General features: G+C 41.6%; 1 protein-coding gene across 13 annotated transcripts in view; it reads left to right on the top strand.

The window, feature by feature from the left end:
- The window catches only part of phldb1b (pleckstrin homology-like domain, family B, member 1b), a 139,230-nt gene that overhangs the window by 101,071 nt on the left and 25,345 nt on the right, over positions 1–12,814 (top strand). For 11 of the 13 annotated variants that reach the window (XM_061718721.1, XM_061718726.1, XM_061718725.1 and 8 more), the window contains 5 exons: positions 210–347; positions 3,478–3,606; positions 8,473–8,628; positions 10,553–10,663; positions 10,772–10,861. In XM_061718721.1, coding sequence (XP_061574705.1) covers positions 210–347; positions 3,478–3,606; positions 8,473–8,628; positions 10,553–10,663; positions 10,772–10,861 — 624 coding nt within the window. The remainder of the gene's footprint in view (positions 1–209; positions 348–3,477; positions 3,607–8,472; positions 8,629–10,552; positions 10,664–10,771; positions 10,862–12,814) is intronic. The other 2 variants (XM_061718730.1, XM_061718727.1) reach the window with 1 other exon arrangement.

Below are 12,814 nucleotides of genomic sequence, written 5' to 3'. Positions count from 1 at the left end.
TCACTCTTGAGTGCAGCGGTACTGTTGAAGTGTTTGTTATTGATACCAAAGCAGAGACCAGGTAATCAGGGTGATTGGTCCTTCAAACGTTGTGTCCTCTGGTCTTCAGAGGGACGTGGTGAAGACCTGTCCATGTCTGTAGGTTGCTGCTGACTCACCATATCCTGATCGTCATTGCTCCGGTCGCTCACCGTTGTTCACTCTTTCAGGCTGAGATGGAGCGTGCCTTGCTGCAGGGCGAGAGGCAGGCGGAGCTGGAGCAGATGGAAACCGAGACGGACATCATCGCTCAGCTGCAGCGCAAGCTGGATGAGCTGGAGAGCGCCATCCAGAGAGAGAAGGACAAGGTACGTACGGAGAGATGGTCACAGCGCCACATGGATCCAGGACCTCCGCTCGGTTTCCAGACCTGGAGCTTCGTCCCATTCTTTACCTGTAGAATGGGGAGGAACAAACGGGTGTTCCATGTGCACTCTGACTCCTCCGGTTCCTCTGGTTTGCGTGCGAGGACAGTATGAACCCAGAGACGTGTCATGGTTGTCCTCCTCAGCCTCGCTTCATTTGTTACTTTACACCCATGTTAACATTTCAGACAACACGGTCCAGAGTGGGTGGGTCCACAAAAAGGAAGCTCCCTGAACGTCCTCCTCCTGAGAATACTCTGGCGCTGAGCTAGTCGCAACTGTTGGTCCCATCCTTCCCGCAGACATGTCTGGAGGTGTCTCAAGTACCGTATTGGCCCGAATATAAGACAGTTTTTTTGCATTGAAATAAGACTGAAAAAGTAGGGGTCGTCTTGCATTCGGGGTCTAGACATTACACCCATTCACAACGCTAGATGGCGCCAGATATCTTTAATGCGAGTGCTGAACTTAACTCCCCAGGCCAAAACGAACCCCTGTCACGAAGAAGAAAAATAAAAAATAGCAGTAATAAGAAAGAAAAGAGAACAAAATAAGAGAACAGATAACAAAAAATGGAGAAACGCAGCGACAACCTGGAGAAAAGAGGGTGGAAGATCGGCAGGTAAACCGGCAGCTGAGGAGAAGTTATGATACAAACTTCAAGATGATGATTTGAATGAGGCAAAATAACATGCTTTTTCTCTTGAATATGTTGTTATAATCATTTGTTTCAGATGTACAGTAATTATTTTCTGTATAAAAATTGAATTTGGTGTTCAAAAAGTATTTTTTTAAACTTAAGTCTTGAAAAAGAGGGGGTCGTCTTATAATCAGGGTCGTCTTATATTCGGGCCAATACGGTACTGAACTTAACTCTTCAGGCCAAATAAAAAATAGTGGTAGCACGAAGAAGAAAAATAAAAAAATAGGGGTAAGAAAATAAGAGAAGAGATAACAGAAAATGGAGAAAGGTAGCGACAACCTTGAGAAAAGTGGGTTGAAGATCAGCAGGTTAACCGTCAGCTGAGGAGAAGTTATGATGCAAACTTCAAGATGATGATTTGAATGAGGCAAAATAACGTGCTTTTTCTCTCGAATATATTGTTATAATCATTTGTTTCAGATGTACTGTAATTATTTTCTGTATAGAAATTGAATTTGGTGTTTAAAAAGTATTTTTTCAAACTTGAGTCTTGAAAAAGAGGGGGTCGTCTTATAATCAGGGTCGTCTGATATTCGGGCCAATACGGTATCACACTTCTGTGGACGTTGCTTGTGGACTCAACCGTCATCACTTGACCCTTTTGGATCAGCGTCGCCTTGATTCCTCCACCTTTTTAAGTTTGGTGCCGTGTTGTCCACCTGAAATGTGGAAATGGGTGGAGCTTAACAAATGAAAGGAATGGGTCCGATACAAAGACATCTTGTGCTCGGCCTGTCCGCAGGGGTGAAAGGAAATGTTTAATGTTTTCCTTAAAGAGACCAGATGACGGTAACGTTCCTCCGGGAGACCTCCCTCGTGCATGTGTCCACCTCGTCCCTCTGGCTCCGACTCTTCCTGCAGCCCTCCCTCTTATAACGCCTGTAACTGTATTAACGCCGCCCGCCTGCTTCTGCTGAGCCACTGACCAAAGAGCTGCCTTCCACCTGCTGGTCTGCCGGTCCCACCGGGCCCACCAGTCCCGCCGGTCCCACCGGTCCCACCAGTCCTCCAGGTGGGGAAGGGGAATCCACAAGCAGGTTCTCTGCAGAGAGATCTTGCTGTTCACGGTCTCCGGGTGGATGCTGACGTGGTCTGACCGGTTCCGCCCAGACCGTCCTCGTGCACCGACGCCCTGCAGCCACCGGGGGGCGCCCAAGACAGGAGCTCAGCCTCCAGAGCTGGAGGAGCCGTCCTCAGGGAGGAACCAAAGTATAAATAAGATAACTGGATCACACAAATACAGCAGTTCAGTTAAGCTCTACTAATAACTTCACCACTTACATTATAGATGCTGTAAGCAGCGTCTGTGTTGTACGGAAGAGTATTAAGGCCAGGCAGGAGAAAAATAAAAAGAATATTTTAGAGAAGGAAAACATTTTTTTCATTATGCACTTCAAGAAAAATGTCGAGAATAATGTTGAAGTACAATTTCGAGAAAAAAGTTGAAATGTTGAGAATAATCTTGAAGTACAATTTCGAGAAAAAAGTCAATGTATTTCAACTTTATTCTTGAAATTTCGACTTTATTCACGAAATTTTGACTTTATTTACGAAATATTGACTTTATTTATGCAATTTTGACTTTATTTACGAAATGTCGACTTTTTTTCACGAAATTTCGACTTTATTTCGACTTTATTCACGAAATTTCGTCTTTATTTACGAAATTTCGACTTTATTCATGAAATTTTGACTTTATTCATGAAATTTCGACTATTTACGAAATTTCGATTTATTCACGAAATTTCGACTTTATTCACGAAATTTCGACTTTATTTACGAAATTTCGACTTTATTCATGAAATTTTGACTTTATTCATGAAATTTTGACTATTTACGAAATTTCGATTTATTCACGAAATTTCGACTTTATTTCGACTTTATTCATGAAATTTTGACTTTTTTCTCGAAGTGCACAATAAAAACAAATCTTCCCCTCAAATATTTTTTCTCCTGCATGGCCCTGATACTCTTCCGTAGTGTTGTCCTAACGTCAGAAACATTTTCAAAGTTAGAGTTTTCTGGATCTGGTGTCTGCTGCTGTTGCTCCTCGTCTCACGTGTGACCCGTTGGACCCTGACAGTCCTTGCCACCCGGCTGGAGCTGGTCTTGAATGGATTCCATGAATGGTACCTCTCTGAGCCCCCTCAGACGGGTTTACGGAGTGTCCCCCGTCCTTTTAAGTGTGGTCTGGTTGAACCCGTCACCAGGATGTCCAGGTCTTTGGGACTCGTCTCAGGTCTCCCTCACATTGAGATACATGGTCAGTTGTTGACGCTCTTGTGTGGTGATTTTCAGGAGTGTGTTAACCTCCCCTCTTCCTCTCCACCCATCCATCCATCCTCTGTGGGTGTGTGTCATGTCTTTTAGGAGAGGGCCCATGTTGAGGCCGAGCGCCGGGCCCTGCAGAGACTCCAGGAGGGCTTTGCTGAGCTGAAGAACCAGCTCCACAACTGCCCCGAGTCCCTGCGGGAGCAGCTGCAGGAGCAGCTCAAACGGGTGGGTGTTCGGTCCAGGAAGCCCCTCCACCCTCTGACCCTCCATCTGTAGCCAGCAGCCTCCATGACCCTTCCAAAGCTGACTTATGTAACTCCCAGTTCTTCATGAACGTGTGTATGAACCAATCATGTGTGCAGTTGATGGTTTTTCTGTAGTTAAGATGTTGATCCTAGACTGGTGTGTCTCACACACGTCCTTGTAGTCAGATGTTTAGACGTGCTCCAGGGATGTTGCCACTCACTCCAGAGCAGTCACATCAACAGCACATCTGGCTGCTGGTGGTGAATTCTGGTCCAGTTCAGATCATGTGATGTTCCCCGCTGCTCCGCTTTCACGCCTCACCGCTGTGTCCTGCTTCGCTCATATAACTGCTCACTAATCAATTAACCAAGAATCTGAACAGATTAGTTGTTCATTCATTGGCTGCATATTTTGATACTTTTGTTAATCAGGAATTAAAGCAGCACTATGTAACTTTTCCACCTTAATATCATATTTCCAGAGTCATTGTGATGGTACATCAACTTCCAACAGGTTTAATGTACCTCTGTCATGGTCTGAGGGGTCTGTATCGCCTTCACTGGCACTATGTAACTTTGAGGAGCATGGTAGGAACCCTGCCACACTAAAAAACTACACCTTTTTACGGCTTTGACTGCTTTACGGCATACGTCATTTCTCCCTCCTTCCCGATTCGTAGTCGAGACGAAAATGGGCGGGACGTGGAGCGCAGCTACGCAGAAGCTGGTAACCCGTTGCTGTGTTGTGGCTGCAGCAGCTCGACACAACAGACGTGGGGAAAAGATCGCTAATGGTTTAACTTTTCACCGCTTTCCTGCTTGGAGGAAGAACCACGGAGGCCGAGTATCTGATATAACAGAGTAAAAGAGTGAAAGAGTCGTCGGCTCGGTTGGATCGCGGCTGTAACGACCAAACATAACGTTCCTCAGTAAACAAACAAACACGCACACAGACGGGCGTCGGATCAAAACACAGGTTTATTAAACCACAAACAAACACTCACAGACCGGGGTCGGGTCATTCAAACGGGTTTTATTCCCCACTTCTCCAGCTAAACGCAGTTGCTTGCCAGCTCTCTGCGGTGCGATTAATTTTGTTGAGGAAAAAATATTAACTTTTTGATTTGTAGCTGCAGAGGAAAAAAATAATCTCACGAGGAAAACAAAAATATTGCTCACGCCTCGGAGCCTCTTCAGCATAGCAGTCAAAAAAAAGAAAAGAGAAGTAAGAGTGATACAAAACATGTACTGTATGTTGTACTATTATACAAATTTATTGAAACACATGGCGAGTCAAACATTTACCAAATCAGGTGCCAAACACTCCTAAACACTCTAGCCAGAGACGGTGGTTCTGCAGAACTGCGGCAGTAAATCCTCATCGGAGCTCCACTCTTTGATAGGGATTTCATATGGACCCAACCCGTTAATAATCATTATTTTCTCCATATACCGCTCCCTGGCTTCCTTGTTTAAGGTATCCCGCTAAATTCCAGTTCCTTTCCAGCAGTTTAACATCTTTTTTTTTTGCGTGCCGTCTGTTCACTTGGTGAAACAGAAAAGTAGTTTTGATAGTCCGTCCCGTCTTCTCTCATCAAAACAAATGCAGCGACGGGACAGGAGTTTTCCGGCAGTACGCGCTGGTGCTCATGGGAAATGTAGTTCTTTCTGGTAAAGCACTACCGCTTTTGTCCAAAGGAGCCACCAAACTCAACAAAAGCTGAAAGTTACATTGTGCTGCTTTAAACATATTAGTGTTAGCATTACTTGCAACTGGCTGCCGTAAGGACGGGCCGCGCCTTTGCAAGAAAAGACACTTAGAAAGACCACGACAGTAGAAGCGGCAGAGGGAGACTAGACTGGTCATGATTCCACCAGGTCGTCTGATGATGGTGAAGCCAGCGAGGTCAACCAACCGCGGTGCAGGAACCAGCGTCACTGCGGTGGGACCTACAGGAGGAGAAGAGAGAGACTGTGGGAGTTAGATAGGGCTGGGTGTTGTTAAGAACCTCACCATTCCATTCGATTTCGATTCGATATTGATTAAAATGCTTCGATATCGATTCAGTAAGACGTAGAAATACACAAATACCTGTTGGCCATTTTTTCATTTTTTTTATTTTCATGCCTATAACACGTGGGATGTTACTTCACATAGAAATTAACTTAGCAATTAAACTTTTGTACTATAATACTGACTCGGCGCAGAGCCTTCACCACCTACTCTCCTATTGGACGAGCCGAGATGTCGTCACAGCGCAGCATGTGGAATTTAAAAATGTTCAATTTGGGCAGCATTGCGTTAGCACCCACCTGAATGTTCCATCAGACTGACAGAACGTCTGCTGATACTGGACCTGCAACCGGCTGCAGACCTAGTGGAGGGGATAAGGGGGTACTTAGTTAGTTAGTTTAAATTTATTGGCCTTTCGGAAATTTTATTTGCATCTGTGGCAGTCTGTGGTCAAAAACAAAAAAAAAAAACAATATACAAGACAATTCGACATAGAACGATTAAGTGCAGTATAGTACAACACTAAACAATGTACTAAACTGTACATTGTATAGTGTACAATGTATGTATATTTCATAATCCACCATACCTAGTGGATTATGAAAATAATAATAATAAATAACTCGAGATTGCCCACCTGATTTTCTTTTTAATTTATTTTTTAGATAAGTAATCATGGTGGAAATCGCGATGGCTGCATGCAAAAGCAATGATTTCAGTAAACATTTGGAGAGTCCAGTGGACGCCAGAGCTAAACAAACCATCAGATAAAACAATCAGTTGTTAGTTTTAGTGTTCAGACTCTGGATATTTGGACCTCTCTTGAAACTGGGTCAGTGCCAGGCTGCTTCTCAGCCCGTTGGCATTCAAAGCTGTCTGGAGCTGCCGAGTCTGTGAAGAGCTCCGAGACTCAGACGCTGCTCTGCCTCCTGCTGTGCAGCGGAGCGACAAACAAGCAGCAGGGGGGACGGAAGAAGTTACGGAATAGAGCTGGGGATCGACTCAAATGTCAAGATTCGATTCCGATTCTTAACATTCAGAATTGATTATCAAGATTTGATTCAATCCGATTCGATTCCGATATCAATTTGGGTTAGTGTTATTAAAACTGTTTTCTGAGCTGTTGCATGAATGATATGACTGTAGTTCTGCAACATATTAATACTAGTATTATATTGAGATTCAACAGCAAGTATTGCAGCTAATGATGCTGTAAGGACCAATCAGCTCCCAGAATGCTGATAGAACTGCTTTCAGAAACATCGTGTGGGTCAGAATTATCAGACAGATCCAGGGAGGAAACAGAGACGGAGGAAATTGGTTTTATTTTTTCCCACATTCCGTTTTTTATTTTTTCCATTTTCTGTCTTTTTCGGTTTTTAATTTTGGAGAATTTGGTTTTTTGCATTTTATGCAAATTAACCTCAAAACGGTATATAAAGTAATGAAATATAGACAATTTGTGCAATTATACTGTAACTGAAAACTTTAATGTTTTCATACCTTTAAACATATTTAAAGGCTAAAACATGGCACCAGTTATTCTCGTGTCCAACAAAACATTCCTTTTTTGGGCATAAAAAAAATAAATACCAAAAGTGGTAATGTAATGATGAAAAAAAATAATTTAAAAAAATCGATGTTTAGATATATGAATTGATTTTTAGGAATTAATATGACAATCGATTTAGAATCGGAAAATCGATTTTTTTTTAACACAGGCCTAATGTGGAAAACCTTCCATGTCCCCCGGGCCCGTTTCAGCAGCCGGGCCCCAGACCTACACGACCCCTTCTGGCCCTAACGGGTCCTCAGGGGTCCTCACGGGGTGGACATTTGTGCTCATTTCTTTCTTTCTCATTCACAAACAGGAAAATAGACGTTATGTTTGGTCTCAAAGAGACAAGCTTGTGAAACTATTTATTTTTTTGTGATCAAATGTTTTTATTTATATTTCATTTTTTTGAATTATAAACTGTGGCATTTATGTCAAACAGACATTATACACATATTTTCACCCCCTTCCAAACCCAGCCCTCGGACCTCAGCAGTCGATGAAAATAATTAATAAGGAAAACAGAAAAAAAGATAAACAAAAAAAATAAAACAAAGGCAAAACATAATATCAAAAAACTGGACTGTAGCTGCAACAAGGTAGTCTATATCAATTTTAAATACATCTTTCAAGTTTGGCTTTAATTTGATCTGCTGCCATATGCCAAAATAAAATATTTAGTTGTTTTGCATCATGGATTGGGGCTGTAGATAATTCCAGGTAGATAATATCAAGAAAAGTCAAACACCAATGGGAGATGTTAAGCGTGTGGTGGTTTCCATCTGACTGCAATTATCTTTTTTTCTGCTGTTAGGCCAGCAAGCAAAATTCGTTTCTGACATAGTGAGGCATTAATTGTGGACAAATTATTTAAAATAAGTGTTTGAGGGTTTACTGGAATATTCTGTACTGTTATCGAGGATAATGCAGTTGCAACCTGTTGCCAGAAGTTTGCAACATTTTGGCATTCCCAGACCATATGAAACTATTTAAATGGAAGAGTGAGCTGTTTGTTTGGGAGAGGAGCGCTTGCCTTTGCTGCTGCGTTACTATGGCCACATGTTTCCACGTTTCAGACGTGCTCTGTGGTGTAAAAACCTACAGAGCCAGTGAAGTACGGTTGACATCCAAGCATGGTTGTGTAGTAGACGATGGAGATTGGAAGCAGATAAAAGCTCTGAAAAAGCCCCCCGGTCTGGTTAGCGGAGCAGCTGGGATGCTTGTGTGTGAGGACAGAAAAGCCATGACTCTGATAACGGCTTGTGTGGCTCTGGCAGGACGGCGAGGCGCTGGAAGCGGGAACTAAGAGGTTCGAGGACCAGGAGTTCCAGCAGCTGGAGAGAGAGAGCAGCCTGGAGGAGGAGAGGGAGACCATGAGCCAGCAGCTGCTGCAGGAGCGAGCAGAGTACCAGAGCAGCGTCGCCCGGAGAAAGGTGAGGCCCCACACCTGGCCACTACACTAAGCCCTCGCTGCACTGCTAAAACTCAAAATCTTTACAAGAATATTTGTCTTATTTCTAGTTAAAATGTCTCATTTTTAGTCAAAGAAAATCTCATTACACTTAAAACAAGACTCATCACTGGAAAAAACAACAATTTTCACCTACCGTATTTCACTTCAAAATCTGCCAGTGGAACAAGATTTTTTTGCTTGTAATGAGAAGATAAATCTTTTTCCACTTGCAGATTTTTCTACTTATTTCAATTGAAAATTTACTTGAAACAGGTGAAAATTGTCAATAATAAGTTATTTTTCTGGTGATCACTCTTGTGTAATGAGATTTTTTGACTAAAAATAAGACATTTCAACTAGAAATAAGACAAATATTCCTGGTAAGATTTTGAGTTTTTGCACTGTGTAACGTAGTTCACCTTTCACGTCTCGCTGCTTCACGGATTTGCATTGTGCATCGTGTTCTGCATTCTGATTGGCTAAACAGTCTCCCGGCTTCTTCACTTCCTGTGTCAATAACGTTAGTTGCTTAGCAACAATGCTGAGAACGGCCAATGAGCTTCAGCAGCAGCTCAAGAACGGGAGCCTTTGATGAATCGTTCATTACAGTCTCAGATATAATCCATGGTGGCATGTCGGTTTAGAAGAACCTTTTTTCCCAGAAGAAAAAAAAGTGACAACAACGATCCATAACTATGTTCTTCTCTGGAAAAAACACACCTGCACCGCGGCTTTAGAAGAAAAAGATGCTACAGAGTCAGGATGCAGCAGCATCAGAAGAGCAGTGAAATACACACCAGTCACAATTTTTTCCTACTGTACTTATTAGTGGTGGGGAAAAAAATCGATATTTCAATATATTGTTGCGCTCTCTGTCGCAATAAATAATCGATAAACTGGCGGCAAATATTGATATTTTATTAACACACATAATGGATTTACGCGGTTGTCAAAGCACTATTGTTCATGCACTTTAATTAGTCCAGCTGTACAGTGTTTACATTTACACGCCTAGCAGGCAGTGAGGCTCTACACAAATGCACTTTCTTTGTACATTGTGTGAAGTTTTGGCATTGAATAAATGCATAACTACAGACCTTTTCCTTTTTATGGATATTTTTTTCTTTTTCAGTCACATATATCGTGATACAGGACTGTCTCAGAAAATTAGAATATTGTGATAAAGTTCTTTATTTCTTGTAATGCAATAAAAAAACAAAAATGTCATACATTCTGGATTCATTACAAATCAACTGAAATATTGCAAGCCTTTTATTATTTTAATATTGCTGATTATGGCTTACACTTACAGTTTAAGATTCCCAGAATATTAAAATTTTTTGAGATAGGATATTTGAGTTTTCTTAAGCTGTAAGCAATGATCAGCAATATTAAAATAATAAAAGGCTTGCAATATTTCAGTTGATTTTTAATGAATCCAGAATGTATGACATTTTAGTTTTTGTAATTGCATTACAGAAAATCACAATATTCAAATTTTCTGAGACAGTCCTGTATATCGTTGATGAAATTTCTTACAATATATTGAATATCGTGATATTATGGTTATCGTGGGCCACATATCGCCACAGTATTGAATCGTGAGTTACCCGTATAGTCCCACCCCTAGTACTTATTGTATTTTTTTTCATAATCATTTTTCATTTTCTCCTGTTCAAATCCAGTTACTCGGTGGGGCGGGGCTGATCTCCGCAATTTGAAACCTTGTATAATAATTGTAAAAAAAAAAAAGGTTGCTACCTCGCAGATTTCACCTATCACGGGTTCTTTCTGGAAAGTAACCCCAGAAAAATGAGGGATTAGTGTTCAGGTGTTGCTGCTCATTAGACGTGAGGAGGAAGTGCTCAGGCCTGTGGTGACCGTTGGACTCGTATGTGTTTCAGGAGAAGGTCTCTGCTCTGGAGAACCAGGCCAACCAGCTGGGCCAGCAGGCGGCTCAGGAGTGCGAACGGCTGGCCAAAGACCGGACGCTCACGCTGCAGACGCTGCAAAAGGTCTGCAGGACTCCCGTCCAGCAAACACTGTGGAGAATGTGTAAGCCAACCTGGGAGAAGTCCAGCTCCAGAACCCTGCTCAGACCGGTTTCTGTTTCTGCTCTCCAGGAGAAGGAGAGACTGACGGCCCTGGAGAAGAGATACCACAGCCTGACTGGAGGGAAGAGCTTCCCCAAGTCTTCTACTGCCATGAGGGAGGTGAGTTCCTGAAACTGAGGCCACGTTTACACATAGCCGGTATTTATAAAAACTGATATTTCCCCCTCTACGTTTTGAAAAATACCATCATTTACACGAACCTGCTTAAATAGCTGTTAAGGTGCTATGAGTAGCCAAACCTACAGGGGGCAGTGTAACGAGAAGATAAAGTCATGCTAGCCAATCAGAATCCTGGAAAAAAACATCAACAAATGACACGAGTAACTTCCAGTTACTTCCAAGATGAACGAGAGTCTTTCGTTTGGAGTGACAGAGAAGTGGAGTTACTTTTAAGTGTGACTTTAGAATATAAAACAAGTAAAATACAAGAAAATATTGACGGGGACCAAACTAATTGTAAACACAGGTCGCACTGCAAAAACTCAAAATTTTACCAGGAATATTTGTCTTATTTCTAGTTAAAATGTCTCATTTTTAGTGTAATGAGATTTTTTTTGACTAAAAATGAAACATTTTAACTAGAAATAAGACAAATATTCTTGTTAAGATTTTGAGTTTTTGCAGTGTGGTGACGTTTCTGTGGCATAATGTGACGTTCTGAAGCCTAAATGTCCGTTTCTCTGTTTACAAGCAAACGTGAAGACGGAGTTTTTGCAAATCTCCACTTTGGCCGGAGTTTTCAGAAATGATCGTTTTTGGAGACTTTGAGCTTCGTTTTCCTCCCAACAGCAGGAAGTGCCGTGTGGCTCTGAGTAGTACGTCCGAATTAATGCATACTACTGATATTTACTCAAAAGTGTGCCGAATTTAAGTATACTTTTTGAGTATATACTGTTTAGTTTGTCCTTTCGGACGCACCGACTCATGTCCCAGAGAGTGAAGGGGGGAAAGAGCCCAGTGCATCATGGGAGGTCCCCAAGCAGTCTGGGCCCGTAGGAGCACGACCTAAGGAAGGGTTCAGGACACCTGATCCAGCTATAACCTTTAAGATTTTACAAGAAGTGAAGTTAATCCTCATCAAAACTCTGGCTGCAGCGTCTTTGGACCAGCTGAAGGCCGGTTGGTCATTTAAGGACATCCTTAGTAGCAGGCCTGGGGATCGTTCAAATGTCCAGAATCGATTTGATTCTTAAGATTCAGAATCGATTATCAAGATTTGGTTAAATTTGATTCCGATATCGATTTAGGTTAGTGTTATTAAAACAGTTTTTTGAGCTGTTGCATGAATTATATGACTGTAGTTCTGCAACATATTAATACTAGTGTTATATTGAGATTCAACAGCAAGTATTGCAGCTAATGATGCTGTAAGGACCAATCAGCTCCCAGAATGCTGATAGAGCTGCTTTCAGAAACATCGTGTGGATCAAATTACCAAACAGATCCAGGGAGGAAACAGAGACGGATGAAATCAGTTTTATTTTTTCCCAAATTCCGTTTTAATTTTTTCCATTTTCGGTCTATTTCGGTTTTTAATTTTTGATCATTTGGTTTTTAGCATTTTATGCAAATGTAACCCCAAGACAGTATATAAAGTAATGGAATATAGACAATTATGCAATTATAACTGAACATTTTAATGTTTTCATACCTTTAAACATATTTAAAGGCAAAAAAATGGTGTCCAACAAAACATCCTTTTTTGGGCATAAACACAAAAATTAAAAAAGTTGTAATGTAATGATGAAAAAAAAATTGATCTTTAGAAAAATGAATTGATTTTTTTTCAACACATCTTGAAGTTTGCATCATAACTTCTCCTCAGCTGCTGGTTAACCTGCCGATCTTCCACCCACTGGCCTGGGGACTTAAGTTCAGCTTTAAAGATATCTGGCTCATCTAGTGTTGTGAATGGGTATAATTTCTAGACCCCGAATGGAAGACGACCCCCACTTTTTCAGTCTGATTTCAATGCAAAAAACACTGTCTTATATTCAGGCCAATACGGTAGTCCAAGTGTGTGTAGAGAGAAAAGTAGGAACTCGAGTCCAG

Source organism: Cololabis saira, chromosome 4 (assembly GCF_033807715.1).
Source record: "Cololabis saira isolate AMF1-May2022 chromosome 4, fColSai1.1, whole genome shotgun sequence".
Taxonomy (NCBI): domain Eukaryota; kingdom Metazoa; phylum Chordata; class Actinopteri; order Beloniformes; family Belonidae; genus Cololabis; species Cololabis saira.
This window is presented reverse-complemented; position numbering and strand designations above follow the sequence as displayed.